The 14,033-nt window shown below is 42.3% G+C and overlaps 1 protein-coding gene across 1 annotated transcript in view; it reads left to right on the top strand.

Moving 5' to 3' along the window:
• The first annotated feature begins 6,566 nt into the window (after window positions 1-6,566).
• sema5ba (sema domain, seven thrombospondin repeats (type 1 and type 1-like), transmembrane domain (TM) and short cytoplasmic domain, (semaphorin) 5Ba) overlaps window positions 6,567-14,033 on the top strand; it is a 52,003-nt gene continuing 44,536 nt past the window's right edge. Inside the window, exon 1 of the mRNA XM_030786285.1 lies at window positions 6,567-6,753. Within this exon, the coding sequence (XP_030642145.1) occupies window positions 6,567-6,753 (187 nt within the window). The remainder of the gene's footprint in view (window positions 6,754-14,033) is intronic.

The following is a 14,033-nucleotide window of genomic DNA, read 5'->3' as shown; positions in this document are numbered from 1 at the left end:
TGATGTGGCTTCATTGCTTTAGGCAGCAAGCGATGATTACTCTTTGGTTGAGCTGGGTATGAGTACTTCAATTGCTTTTGGTCTGCACCCACACTCCATCTTATAAAAATGTCTTGTAGCCGCGACAAGTGCACCGGCTCCTCGACTTCATATCTGCACGTACTCATAACGTACCCACAGAAAAGCAGATGTACTTGCAGAAATGTAATCCAACTTCAGAGCCCACATCTACAGAAGTTTCAATAGACTTTGGAACGGTATTGAACGCGAACACATGTTCCCACAAGTCGATGCTATTGTTGGGGCCCACTTTGTTTATGCGCACTCGACAAAGCAGAAAAAAAGATTATTGGCAAAGCACGATAAAAGAACGCCTACCTATTTTCCAAGCTTATAGCTTTAGCAAGACAAGTACGCAGACAAACAGACACACTCAAACACCTACACAAGCGCAGTGTTGGCGTCTCGTTTTTCACGCTGGAATTCTAGATAATTGTGAGATGACGTGGTTACATACATCGGCCTGCCCCTCGGGCATGAAAAGCTCTCCCTGATGTGTCCTCGCCGATGATGCGGTCGTGATACGCTATCAGATACATTCCACGGACGTGCCCAAACCCTCTACCCTTCAGCCGGAGCGCACTTGATCTCCCTGTCTCTCTGTGAAATCGACGAAAGTGTACTTCGTGGGGAAAGACTCTTTCACTCTGGGATCACCCTTGTGTCAGCCGACAGTGATTCACGACCATGCTACCTGTGTCTGTCTCCTGACCTGCCATGCCAAAAGAGTTCTTTAAATGGCTCTACCCTCCCCCTCCTCCTCCTCAGAATTCACACATTCCTCCTCAAATATGCAGCTTTTATCTGTATCCCACCGTCTCTTCAACTTTAGGTCGATCGATTGTTCCCCTTGCTCCCTCTAGTATGCAAGACGTTAGAGAGATTTAGTGTGATTGAACCTCTGGGGGCAATTAGATATGGTCAGTGTAACCCTAACTGACCAGAACCTTAAATGAGATCACAGAGTGAATGGTAAAGCAGGCTAAAGCAATGGTCTCAGGCAGAGTGTATCTGTGTGTCCCTGTGTGTGTGTGTGTGGGGGATGTGCCTATGGATCACATTATAAAAGGGTTCCAGTTATCTAGTCTCCTGAAAATTTCAAAAGATTATGCATGTGTGGTCACATTACACAAGCTACCATCATTATACTGCTGCTTTAAAACCACCACCAGTCTATATAGGTCGTGTTTACATTTTTTCATAATTTTCTTAAGTGGAGTCGAAAGATGACATAAAGAGAAAATGACAAGTGTGAAATACACAGATATAGATTTGCATTCCAGAAAGTCCATTAATCCAAATACCATTCACTTTGTGCCTCTTTGTCTCTCTGATGGACAGAAGTTTTTGTTTCACTTTAGATTAGACATACCCAAGTCAGGATTGGCTAATGTGTGTAGACTGCTGTTTTTGTAATGATCCTGTATTAGTATTCTAGCAGTGGTTTAATGAACAGCGAGGTTACCTCAGCATAAGGCTTTGCCTATCTGACTGTTTTTCAGACATGTGCAACTTATGAGGACTTCATTATGAGTTTCCATATAAGACACAAACACAGTGTGCAAGTAATCAGAAGTAATCAACTTTGCGTGTAATAAGAAATGTTACTTAAGGGAATTTGCTGCCTCTGAGATTTGATGTACCTAAACGACCAGTAAAATGTTACATTTGTTTTCCTCTGAAGAATGCTAAAAAAAAACCCCACTAGAGATCTTAGATGTGTGGTTTTGCATCATTTCGTAATTTGAAACAGTCGCTTTCTGAGGACAGCCGCCGCACTGTCCCATGGGGACCTGCAGCAATTTAACCATTGTCTTAATTGATTCAGATGAGCTTTGGCTCAGAAAACGTTCGTTGAGTTGTAATTACATTTGGTCCCTTGGGCTGGCTAAAGAGGTGGTCCATTTGGCTTATTGAGGTGTGGAAGGTGCCGGAAACAGAGCTGTGATTGTGGGTTTTTGGGGGATGCTGGAGCAGAGGTTTCATAGAGAGACTCGCTCTAAAAGCTTTATGACTTGCTGCAGGAGAAAGCAACACATCTGGCGGCCCAACAACCCGTGGAATGTGATGGCCTGTGAGTGGGATAACTTTATGGTGCGCCGTGCTTCGACTCTCCCCCTTCATTCACTTTCTACGTGAAAGATAGATAAAGAAGGGTTGTAAAAAAAAAAAAAAAAAAAGTGCTAAGCCCTGGAGGGGAGCAGAGAGGAGCCAGAATTAACCTCGTTCTCCTTTGAGCGTCTGAAAAAGGGGATATGTAGATAAAAAGCAGTTTGCTCTTTTTGTATTGCTGTGATAAGCTTGGTAACTCTCTTAGGAACCCTGTGGCTCCGCATAATCATGAGGAAATACCCTCCTACAGTTTGTCATTACATATTTGTTAGAGCCTGTAAATGTTATTATGCATTTATGATATCCACATCAGCTGTCGCTCACCCGAGAGATGGTGCATCTGCTGATTACATTTCGCGTGTCGGTGGATAAATATGATTTATGAGCATCAACAGATGTGTATTTAACAGTGTAAATACGTGTCTTTGCTTAAGAAACTGTAATAAGTTAACTGGCGATATCTCCACACCCTTCCATTTGCGGCTAACATGTCAGTGTACTTATCCCAGCTGAAACAAGAGTTTTTGTATTTGACAGCTTTCCCTTATGGCCCGTTGATAATCCTTCTCCTCGTTAATGCCAGGTTGAAGCTTTGAGCTCATGTCCTTGAATGTCTAGCAAACTGTCAGATGGGCTTCCCAGGAGATCTGTGAGAAACTGCTGTGGGCATCTCATAATCTGAACACATCCAGTAACAAGGCTCCCACCCCTCACTCTCTTGCCATGCCCCCAGCTGACTCTGCCGTCAATGGCTGCCTCGTTAGATGAAGCAGCGTGGCTCGTTAGGAGAGACCAGGGAACTCTCCGGCTCTGCTCTACATCCTCCTTAGTCTCAGAGACCTGTCTGCTTGAGGTGGGTGTCCTGTGCAAACACAGAGACGGACTGTCTTTCCCATCCATTCGGTTCGTGCTATTAATGATTCGTTCATTAACAGTTGGGCCGTTGTCACGGCAACGCGCCGGGGAATTTCTGCCGAAGTGGACGTGTTCCGCTTCCACACCCACTCTGGAGCATTGCTCGCCCATCGAGAGCTTGATTCTCAGCCTGGCCTGAGAGCTGTTGACAGAGGCTGTGCATGCATATTCATGAGTCTAATCCAGGGAAGTTTCTTAAGGCGAGTGTGAACTAACAGAAGATAATTGACTTGTGTCCTCCTAGGAGAGTCCAGTCTCCCAGTACAACACACTGTGTGGTATACAGTGAGCATGACTGTTCGATCCACTGGATAGATGTTCTTTTCCCATTGTGAAGCCTAACCTAAGTTCAGCTATTCTTAGAACTAATGAAGCTTGATTGGCTGAAAGAGAGAGGGGTTCTTTAAAGAGAGTACTTGGATTAGTCTCACTAGTGGTACTTTGGTAGGCACACAGCAGTTGGCAGTTCAGATTGATGTCACACTCCAGTGCCAAATGAGAAATGTGACCAGCTGTTCAGGGTCCTAATTTGCAAGTTTGGGAGCTATGGATGGGTGTGTGGGCTTCACGCTCTTTTGTATTGGAAAAGGAGAAAAGCCACTAATGAACTCACGTCTGCTCGCAGAGAACCTTGCTAACACCTCCTTTACCTGGTGCTGTTCAGGCGTGTGTGCATTTGCTTGTCTGTGTCTGTGTATATGTCTTTGTGTGTGTGTATGTGTATTTGTGTATTTGTGTGTGTGTGTGTGTGTGTGTGTGTGTGTATTATCCTAAAGGAGTGCCCCTTCCATCTACATTAGCGCCTCTAACAACCAGCAGAGTTTACATAAGTATATCCCCAGCAACTGAAATCTGGGTTTAGATTCTGGGTGTAGTGTCAGACTCTTGTACAGCCGTGTTCATGTTTTCCTTTTCTTATTTTGAGGGATTTTTGTGGGATTCTGTTTGGAAAACGCCATCCACCAGTTCTGAATGATGACGAACGTGGTTGAGATTCTGACTGCATTTTAATGGTCACAGGGGGAGTTGAATACCTTGTGGACCATCAATATTCTGAGGCTCTTTTTCTTTTGTCTTGATGGTCCAAGGAGATTAGATTTCAGATAGATGGTTTGAGGCTGTAGGTTTTTTTTTTTTTTTTTCCTTTGCCAATTCATCTGTAATATTATGCTATCAAAAAATGCCCGTTCAAACTTCTCTCTAAAATGTTTTTTTTTTTTTGTTTTGTTAGTATTTCCTATTTAATCAAGCAAATGTATTTCTCTGAACCTCGTCCTGGCTTCACTTGGAACATGCTGCAAGCCCAGTCATTTTGCCTAGAAGTAGGATATGCCCCTCTTGTTAGATCACATGAATTTCATTTAATAAGATTTTTTAATCTGGCAGGAAACTGAAAGAATAGGCTACATATATATATATATATATATATTAGGTAGAGCTTCTAACTACTTGTTTGTCAGCTCAGCCTCATTCCAATAGATAGATAGATAGGTACTTTATCCATCCCCTCGGGGAAATTCAGGCGTCCAGTAGCTCACACACTGTAGATTATAGACAGTACACAACAAACAGCAAACAGTACACACCAATGCACAACAACAACAGACAACAAAATAGGTAACAACAGAGGCAGAGCACATCAAAAAAAAAAGGTAGTGCAATTGCTTAAGAGTGAAAGCCAAGTAATTCTTTAAGCATTATTGCATATAGACCAGTGTTTAGTTATTGCACAGAGTCCAGGGGTTAAGTTGTGTCACAGAGATTGCAGACAATACGCAATAAAGTTAAGAGATAATGAATAAAGAAATAAAGAAATAAACAAGTTAGAAATCAAATGAAAAAATGAATAACCCTATAAATAAAGAATGCTTGGAGCATTATTGCACAGAGTCCAGTGGGTGATGGTACTGGGCATGGAGGTGCGGGGGGGGGGGGGTTGGTATTAAACCTGCTCACTGCGATTGGGTGACTTTTCCTCCCTTTGCCAGGCTGAGTTGTGTAAATGGCCCGTGTGTTCTGAGACTGTTGACTTTAGCGCGGCGATGGCCCGGGTTGCATGTACATTTGCCTAATTAGTTCCCAGCTGTAGTGCGAGGAGTAATTGATTACGGGCATCATGGTTGATTTGCAACTTAACCAAGTTAATAATTTGTTATTGATTGCTCCATTAAACAGAAAAACACCACATCGAGTGCCAGAACTTCTTATTGAAGCGCAGAAGTTGATTCCTTCACTCGTTAATGCACTTTAACAATGTAACGTAGCACAATATTAACTCTGCGGGTGCAGTCTGGAAGGTGGTGATGAACTGCAGGCCTCAGTCGAGCTTTGAACATCGTATATCTTTTCCTCAGTGAAATAGCATTAAGATGGGAACAGTGCTCCCTACTCAACTAAATCAAGGGTATTGAAACATCAATGAAATGTGCTTCAAAACTCAGGTGTCTATGCCCCTTTGGGATCTGGATTGAGTGTTAATACTTAAGTGAGGTTCACTCTAGTGCTAGTCCCCGGAGAACAAAACTCATACAGAGCAATTTATGAGAAGGTGACTGTTATAGTGTGAAAATTCTTTGTGCCTACTGTATATCCTGTTAATGGTCACATAAACTTTATATCATCTATAAAGAAATTCTCGACCCCAGACATTCATTTTAAGCTCAGCTGTGATGATCAGATGCTATTAAGTGTTCTCTGATATGACACGGGGAGCGTAAAACACTTAACCCTTCGTGTGCTCTCTTTGTAATGACACTGTCAGGCAGAGTCTCAGTGCACGAGTGGTAACTGAGCCCTGTGCTTTAAGATGACTGCCGTATGACTGTTATTATGCTGTGTAAAGATATCAGTGATGTTTATATACATAGTAATATCAGGTGTGACTTGTAAGCACTTTGTGAAAGGAGCTGTTACAGGGAGCTGAAATCTAGCTATTTCTTTGTGAGGTCAAGAAAACATTCACTATCTCTTCCACCCACTATATCTTCACTGAAAGTTTTCACGAGCCATTGAACAGCGATAGAAATTCATGGAAATTCTGGTTTCCATGTTCAGACATGTGCATTGTAATGTAATGAATGTTTGAAAGAACTTTTGTCCCCTGATACTGCTATTCTAAGTAGTCCAATACAATGAGAGACTGTGATTTTAAGAATGATTCATCTGTTGAGCTACTTCAACAGAATGAAACTTTGGTACATTGGCTTTAAAGTAACTTGTGCTTGGCTCATTTCATATTTAACACTCTTCTCATTTCTCCATTTCAGTTATTTATTGCCTATTAAATGAACCTAATTCCTCTCTTACCCTTTTAGCCTAATATCATGTGGCTTAAAGATGGGCAATTTTCTCCACAATGCAAAGTTGTGAGATGTTACTTATTCATATTCTACATTATTCTCTCTCTCCCTCTCTCTCTCTCTCAGGTAAATTCCAGAGGCCCACCTTGGCAACTAGAGGAGAGGTTGGCCTCAGTCACCATGACAGCGTTGGCACGGGGCACGGCTCCTCTACCTGTGCCTGGCCTGCTCCTCTGTGTCCTCCTCTTCTTACCGCCTTTAGTGGTTTCCCAGAGGCCCCAGCTTCCCTCAACACCTGCCCCCACCTTGGCACCCCAGACAAGGCCTGAGTGCAACCGCCGAGAGCACCCCGTCATTTCCATCCAAGGTGAACAGCAGTACCCTATATATACTATGTGTGGCCATTAGAGTAGCAGAGACTTTGTCTTTTCCTCCTGCATAATTCTGTGACTCTTTATTGCTCGTATGTGACTCAGCAGTGTTTGGTAACAGCCGTTCACTCAAGTCTTGATGACATTGAACTGTGAAAATTTGTTGACAATACGTCTTAGACCATCTAAGGAAGCACTGTTGCAACCACTTTTAATTAGATACTACAGGATGATAAATGCCGTAAACTCTTAAATAAAAACCGGGTCTGAAATAACGGCTGGGTTTCAAATTATAGCCGGGGCACTGCCCATTTGGGCAAATAAAGGCTGGTTCCAAATACAGGCCGGGTTAAAAAAACAAAACAAAACAAAACAAACAAAAAACAAAACAAAAACCAAAGCAAAATAACAAAAAAACCCATAAATTACAGAAAGGCTCAGATGCTAAATTCAGCTTATTTCAGCAGCATTATTTACATCAGTACAACAACAAACGGTCACCACTCCCTTGCTATTAGTTTCACTTTTTAACAGAAATACCATACCGATAGTGTTCTAACTCACATGGATTGTGGTCGTTCTCGGACTACGTGTGTTAATGGCCCATTATTAGTATTCAAGGACATCACTCCCAAAACTCTCTCCCTCCGATTTCCTATGCGTTATTTCATTAATTCTGTGAGTTATTTCATATAACAGCATGCCTTAACGGTACTTGGAAAAGGTCTCGAAAGGAAAAAAATGTCTGATTTTGGATGGCAGAGGTACGATAGGGACATGTCGGCCGGTGAGCTGGAAACAGAGGAACAAATAAATAATGGCATGTCTCTAATAATCGCCTGTCTCAAATAAAGGCCTTGTTCTTTCTTCAGTTGAGGTAAACAAAGGCCACTATTTGAGAATTTACGGTACCAGCCCACCTTTGGGAGAGAAGCACCATTTCATAGAATCCTGTGATCCACAAACACTCTTTTACTGGTTCATAAACTATACCAACATTTATCTGTCGGTGGTCCATCTCAGAATTCTCTAACCCTTTGTTCACAGTGTCTTAATTACTCATTGGTGGTTTTATTCACAAATAATATTCAGTCCTTACAAACCTCTTGTCTGCTGCTAGTACTCACAGACGCAGCACATCACTGAGAGAGGGTTCAGAGGTTCAGACTACGACCCTTGCTCTCTGGTGTCAGTTCCCTTTATGAAGCTGCATCACATGACATCTACAGAGTCCAAGGAGAGATGGAACGTGCTGATGTTGGCAGGTTTTTGTTGTCCGCTGGCGATAAAAAGCTTTTTTTTTTTTTTTTTTTTAAAGATTTCTCGCCTCCTCACATTAGCACGCAAGGAGCACAGTATGTGCGGGAGTATGAAAGCATCTCCTCGAAAATCTCTCTTATGGCCCCAAAAAAGAACACGTCGTTCTCCACAGGAAGAAAATGAGCAAGATTTGTTTAGATGTCAGACAGAGATATGGCTGTGCAGTGAGAGATGTGCTGGCTGAGATTCCGAGATTGCGCTGTTTAGTTTGGGGTAAAGGGTGGTGTTTTTGCTTGCCTGTCTGAGGGGGCATGATGAAAAAGACAAAAGAAAAATGCTTGGTGGGAAGAGATTCGATAGCCATGGGGTCTGTGTTATTGAAAATCTGCCCATACTTAAGATTAACTACAGTTTAGATGAATGCTGGCTTGAAGCCTTCATATTGCTACTCAGAAAGACATGAACCTTTTTTTCTTTTTATTTCCCCTTTTTATCACCACGACGGTGAACATTCGAGAAAAACACATTCTAAAATAAGAGCTTGAAGAGACTGTTATTTGGTTTCATAACATAAATAAAGCCTTGAGAACAAAAAAAATAAAAATTTGAAAACAGGTCCTGGATATCAAAGCTGGAGAAATGATCATAATCTCATCCTTTGGTTATTGTCCTCACCTGTTCATCAACAAGGTAACTATTGTTCCTTTTAACGCTGTCATGGTTGGTCCTTAAAGAAAAAGCATAGTTTTTCTCATTGGTTTTCCCAGTGAAGAAGGGGAACAATTGGCTATGCATTCTTGCCAGCACGTCAAAAAAAAAAAATCCCTTTTGTGTTAAAGCGATGTTAAAGAAATCCCACACTACACCTTAAAGCTCCTTTTTATGTTGAAGCAGCAGTATAGAAATCTTTACACAATGAAGGTGTTGGCAGAATCTGAGATTAGGTCCTTTGATGAATGAACGTTTTAAGTGGGGCATTCAAGCAGACAGAGTAGGGAGTCACCTGGAGCAACGCAAGGGGCCTCCACTCTAATCTGGGTCCTAGTCTGAAGAGAGATCATGCATGCCTTTGTAGGCTTGTGAAGCCAAGCCATGGTGGAGAGGATCCTGTTTTAAACCTGGGCCAGGGTAGTGGAGCGTGGCACTCACAGTGGGGGCCCCACCACTCCCTGCCTGAGGCTTTCCACTGTGCCCAACAGCCCACAATTAGGCTCCAGTCATCTGCTGATGGGGGCGGATGTTCTGAGCTGTGTGAAAATTGGATAAGGCTCAAGTGCTATTGACCTTTCGTATAACGTCATAGGGTTTTCGTGGTCTTCTATCACATTCCGTCTTTTTGAGGTGATCCTCTTTCTGGCTGAGAAAGAGGCTGTTTCTTAGTGCAGAAAGCAGCATTAGCCTTCTTGGAATGATTTTAACTTTAAATACTAATAGGATGCTCCCAAATGTAAAGGATGTCCGTGACGCTGTGACGACCTTATATTGATTTGAACAAAAAATCTTGAGGTTACATCAGCTGTATGAATGTGTAGGGTATACTAGTATGTTTGAAGGACTGTGAAATCAAAATCTTTCCTGCTGTTATGTCTGACATGACATGATGTTCAGAACTGTCTGTAGGCCACAGGTGGTGGTAAGGAGACACCATCCAGGGGTAATCTAAAATCTACAGCTAAAACCATTAACTTTGTCTTTCGTCCAGGTTTCTGATTCAGGATCTATTCGGTGTGCTTCATGTCTCAGTTTGCAGAATCTCGCGAGCGCGCTCACACGTACACGTTTAGATAGCGTAGACCGGTCAACTGCTCTAAGCAGAGGACCCAAGTCTCATTCAACCACTACTGCCAAGAGCAATTCAAAGCCAGTGCTATTTTGTGAGCGAGAGACACTATTGTTTCTGATGTAGGTGCCGAATAGAACATTGTGTGTCAGACAAATATTGGATAGCTTGGATTGTGTGTGACCTTGCCTGTCTGTTACCAAGAGTCCTCAGCGCTGATCAGGCACTGAAGTCACCTTACCTCAGGCAGGTTCTGTCTTCAGACACCTTAGCCTGCTTTGATAAAATTACAGTAATCTTTGCCAAGATGTCTCTGACCACAGAACTCCCTTTCCTCTGCTTTCTCTCTGACAGCCACTGTAATTGGCAACAGATTGTTCACCTGCTTGGTTGAATTGGCTCTCTATCTATTCCCCAATGGCTAATGGTGCTGCTCTTCTTTTTTTTCTAACACCCAAAGGGCCCTTGAAAATGGATATTCTCAGTGTAAGTGATGACTGGGGCTTTAAACATTGCACCTTTATTCTACTTCAGCATATCTAATTGGCCTGAGATATTGAGAGCACAGCTGGATGGATCTATCATTCGCGCTGTTGTCGGGTCTTTTATCGTTTCAGACTCAGACCGCCAAGTCACAAAATCCACTTTTGAGTCCCCTCTGAGAATGCGGCGTCCGTATATGTTGTGAGCGCGGATGAACTCGCTCTTTGTAAATAGCGCCCTGGCTTCCCTGCTTTTTGGCCGTGCATCCTATTACGTTGTGCATCCTTTCTGCCTCACTGCAGACACAGGTGTACCACACTTGACTAAGCGAGCCATGAGAGCTTCTCTCCCTGGCTTTGTGAGAGACATTCTTTCAGCTTTGTGCCTGGATGCTCCAGCCCTCCATTATCTGGCTCTCTCCCTTGGGTGTTCTAACCGAGTCTGGAATGCACTTGCTCCTGTGTGACACTTCTTAGTCCAACCATTACTCCTCTCTGTTTTTTTTTGTTTTGTTTTTGTTTTTTTCATTATTCAGACTGCAATCTGGAGGAAGGGTTTGGATTTTTGCAGCACATCTGCCTCTCCACTCATCCAGTTGCTTTTCATTCCCGCGGGAGACAAACAGCATAGAAATTTTACACAACAGGCTAAAAGGAAGAGACGATGAGACAATGTGAATGTGGTATTTGAGTGGATAAGCTGCAGTCTGCCACTCCTGATAAGATCCTGGTAGCTCAGATGAGAGAAAGCCCATTGCTTTGTGGAAGGGAAGTGAAAGTAGAGGAAAGCCTGGTAGACAGGAGAGGGGGTTTTTGCGTCTTGGAAGTGTGTTTTCCTACTTTGGCATTTTATTGACGCCTATCTGCCTGTTGTTCCTCTGTTGTTGCTGGTTTCACTTCTTGCCAAAGCTGTCATTACTGCAAAGATTTGGTATATTGCTTTTGCTGAAAACCTAAACCTAAATGGTTTTGGTTGCAGTCAAACAATGTCTACAAAGTTTTGTGTGGTCCAGTCTTCTCAAGGCGATATTCTGCCTTTGTTGGTGTAACATCTTTTCTCTGTATCTTTCTGATTTAAAATTGATTTTCCAGACAGTGTGTATGTGTATTTGCGTTTAACAATAAGGCCTGTTTAGTTATCATTTAGCATTTGCAATACAGGTTTCCATTAATGTGAGATTTAGTAAGCACAAAGTCAGGCACTGTCATTCTTTTGTTATGTTTTTTTTCCCCATCCTTCCAAATAAATGCTTTTTAAATCAGATGGCTCAAGCTAATTGACTTTGCTCCCAGCATTGAGTAGATGATTATTTGTGTGCAGGTACCATGAAGCAGATGCATGCTGGTCAACATATACGAATAAAAATTTGTTTCATTTACTTTTTTTTTTGTAGTAAATTGGAAGGAGTGAAGCACCATTTGCTTTATAGCAGAGCAGAATATAACAATGATAGACACATACCTTAAGCACACATGGTAATGACTGTTCACTCCTATTAACAGTTTTCACCCTGAGGGGAAATGATCAAACAAGACACACTATTACAATGCTAATGAGAAATGGGTCATTGTTAATATTTGTTCTCCATTCAGGCATGGATGTAATTAAGTAAACAGTGTGGCCCTCACTGACAGGAGACCAACGTAAAGCTTCATGTTAATTTTCTTCTGGTGATTTCTTTTCTCCAATCTAATGCAGAGCTGTTTGCTGGCTGAGAAAATTTGAAGAGGTATTAAACTGACCAGCAATTGTGCTTGGAATCCTAAAACAAGTGAAATCCTTTTTGTCCTCTCCTTTAAATCTGCCAAATGCCGCTCCCCGCCAGTCCAGAAGCCCAATTTAACCCCCCCCCCCCCCCCCCCCCCCCGCCACACACATAAAATAAAGAGAATAATCATGACAAGAAAATTTTGGTAGTTTGCAGTCAACGATGAGTGCCAGCAAAATTAGAAGTCAGTGAAACTCATGTATCGCAAATGTATTCCTTGTTGACATCAAATCTTGGTGTTCAGGAGAAAGAAGGATTGAGTTTGGAACTTTTATATAGGTGGGGTATATATGTGGAGATCTGGGACAGATTCATGATGCACACTCTAAATAGCTCACACTGTTTTTCACAGTTTTTGAGCTGTATTTGCTCTCATTTGGTGGGCATGTTATTGATTTGACCAGAAAGTAATGTAATTTCCGCTTAGTTATTTAAATTGCTTAATCTTTGTTTTTGTCTGTGTCCACTTTTCTGGGAAACCAGGTAACTTAAAACCATTTTCATGTAGGTCAGGTGTTCTGCATAGTGAACAGAACAGAAGGCATTTTTTCTTATTTTTGTCTCCTTTGGTCAAGCAATCCTGTAAAATGTTCAGTACAGTGTTCTCTTTGGTGCTACATTAACACCATCTTAAATATACCCTAGGTTGGCACACTGATAAGTCTTTGACCTTTGACCCCCCTTTCTGTTGTGTGCCAAGTTGTGGAGATATCTCATTTCATTCCAGTGGAATTAGCTAATAAATTTATGTGTTTGTTTCGGGGTTGTGTCTATGAACTGCTGCTAAGAGCACTTTAAAAACATCACTGTTTGGTTGGTAATGCGCATTTAAACTTATTAGCGTCTGTTTGGTGAACATCATACACTATCATTTTTTTTCCTTCTGGCCAGAAAATAAAGGGGGAAAAAGTATTTAAATTCTGTCAAAACCATAGAGATTATGATTTATGCCTCCCAAGTGTCTGCAAGGCAGTTTTTTGATCTAGCCCTCATTCGCTAGATCTGGTAGCTTGCGCATTAATCTCCCTCAGCAGATTGGTGAAAAATGCAATAATCATTCATCAACTCTAAGATCGGACTTGGAAAACCTCTCAGGGGCACGGGCTTTCATATTTATCCCTCTTTATTGTCGTGGATTTCCTGGCAGTCGACAGACGTTATGAGATGAAGTTTGGCGGCGCATATATAAAAGCGGTTGTCTGCAAGCAAATCAATGCTTATCAGAGATGACCGACACTGTCCAGGGGATCTCTTGGAAAGTAAATAAGCAGCTTTCACTTAGAAGAGATTCCTCCATTGCCTAGGGACATTTAGCCTGCCTATTCTGTGCACTTAATGTAAGTCAATTTGTCTGGTTGTAATTCGGTTATAGGCTATTTCACAACTGAGTCAATCTGTTTGTTTTAGTTAAGTTTCATCTTTTCGCTGCCTGCTGCTTTGATATCAAGCATTATTGCAATCTTTCTTCTGTGTGTGTATAATCCAGCCATGCACTAGGGTGACCTGCGGGTTATCGTTATACCCAAGTGAATGCTGCATGTCAGCACTCCTTCTTGCCCAGTTTTGTTTTGCACACATGCAAAAATGTTCCAGGTGGCATGAGTGATTGATCCGTGTGCTTGTACAAGGCCCTTGGGAAGAATGGCTCAACCCGATGTGACCCAGCATATTCTCACAGTTGCCGACCTGTAGTTCCTAAACTGGCTGAGTTGGAAGAATGAGGATGTCCTATACCTGCTTTCTGGCAAGCCTTGGTGTGCCCCAAGAGGATCGGGTTTATTGAATATGTGACTCGACAGGCCTGTGGTTTTTCAGCACCAGTTTCACCTGAGTTACCTCGACACTTGAGACCCAGGATCCGAGGGTTGGATCTCTAGCTGGTGTGTATAAAAGGATGAGTGAAAAATGCCGTCTCTCTCTGCTGGTCCCACAGCCATTTATCATTATGTGACAGGCAAATGTTTTGTCTCGCCACATCCCCGTAG

The sequence above is a fragment of the Chanos chanos genome, chromosome 10 (assembly GCF_902362185.1).
Source record: "Chanos chanos chromosome 10, fChaCha1.1, whole genome shotgun sequence".
NCBI lineage: Eukaryota > Metazoa > Chordata > Actinopteri > Gonorynchiformes > Chanidae > Chanos > Chanos chanos.
Note: the sequence above shows the minus strand (reverse complement) of the source record. Positions and strands in the feature narration are given on the sequence as shown.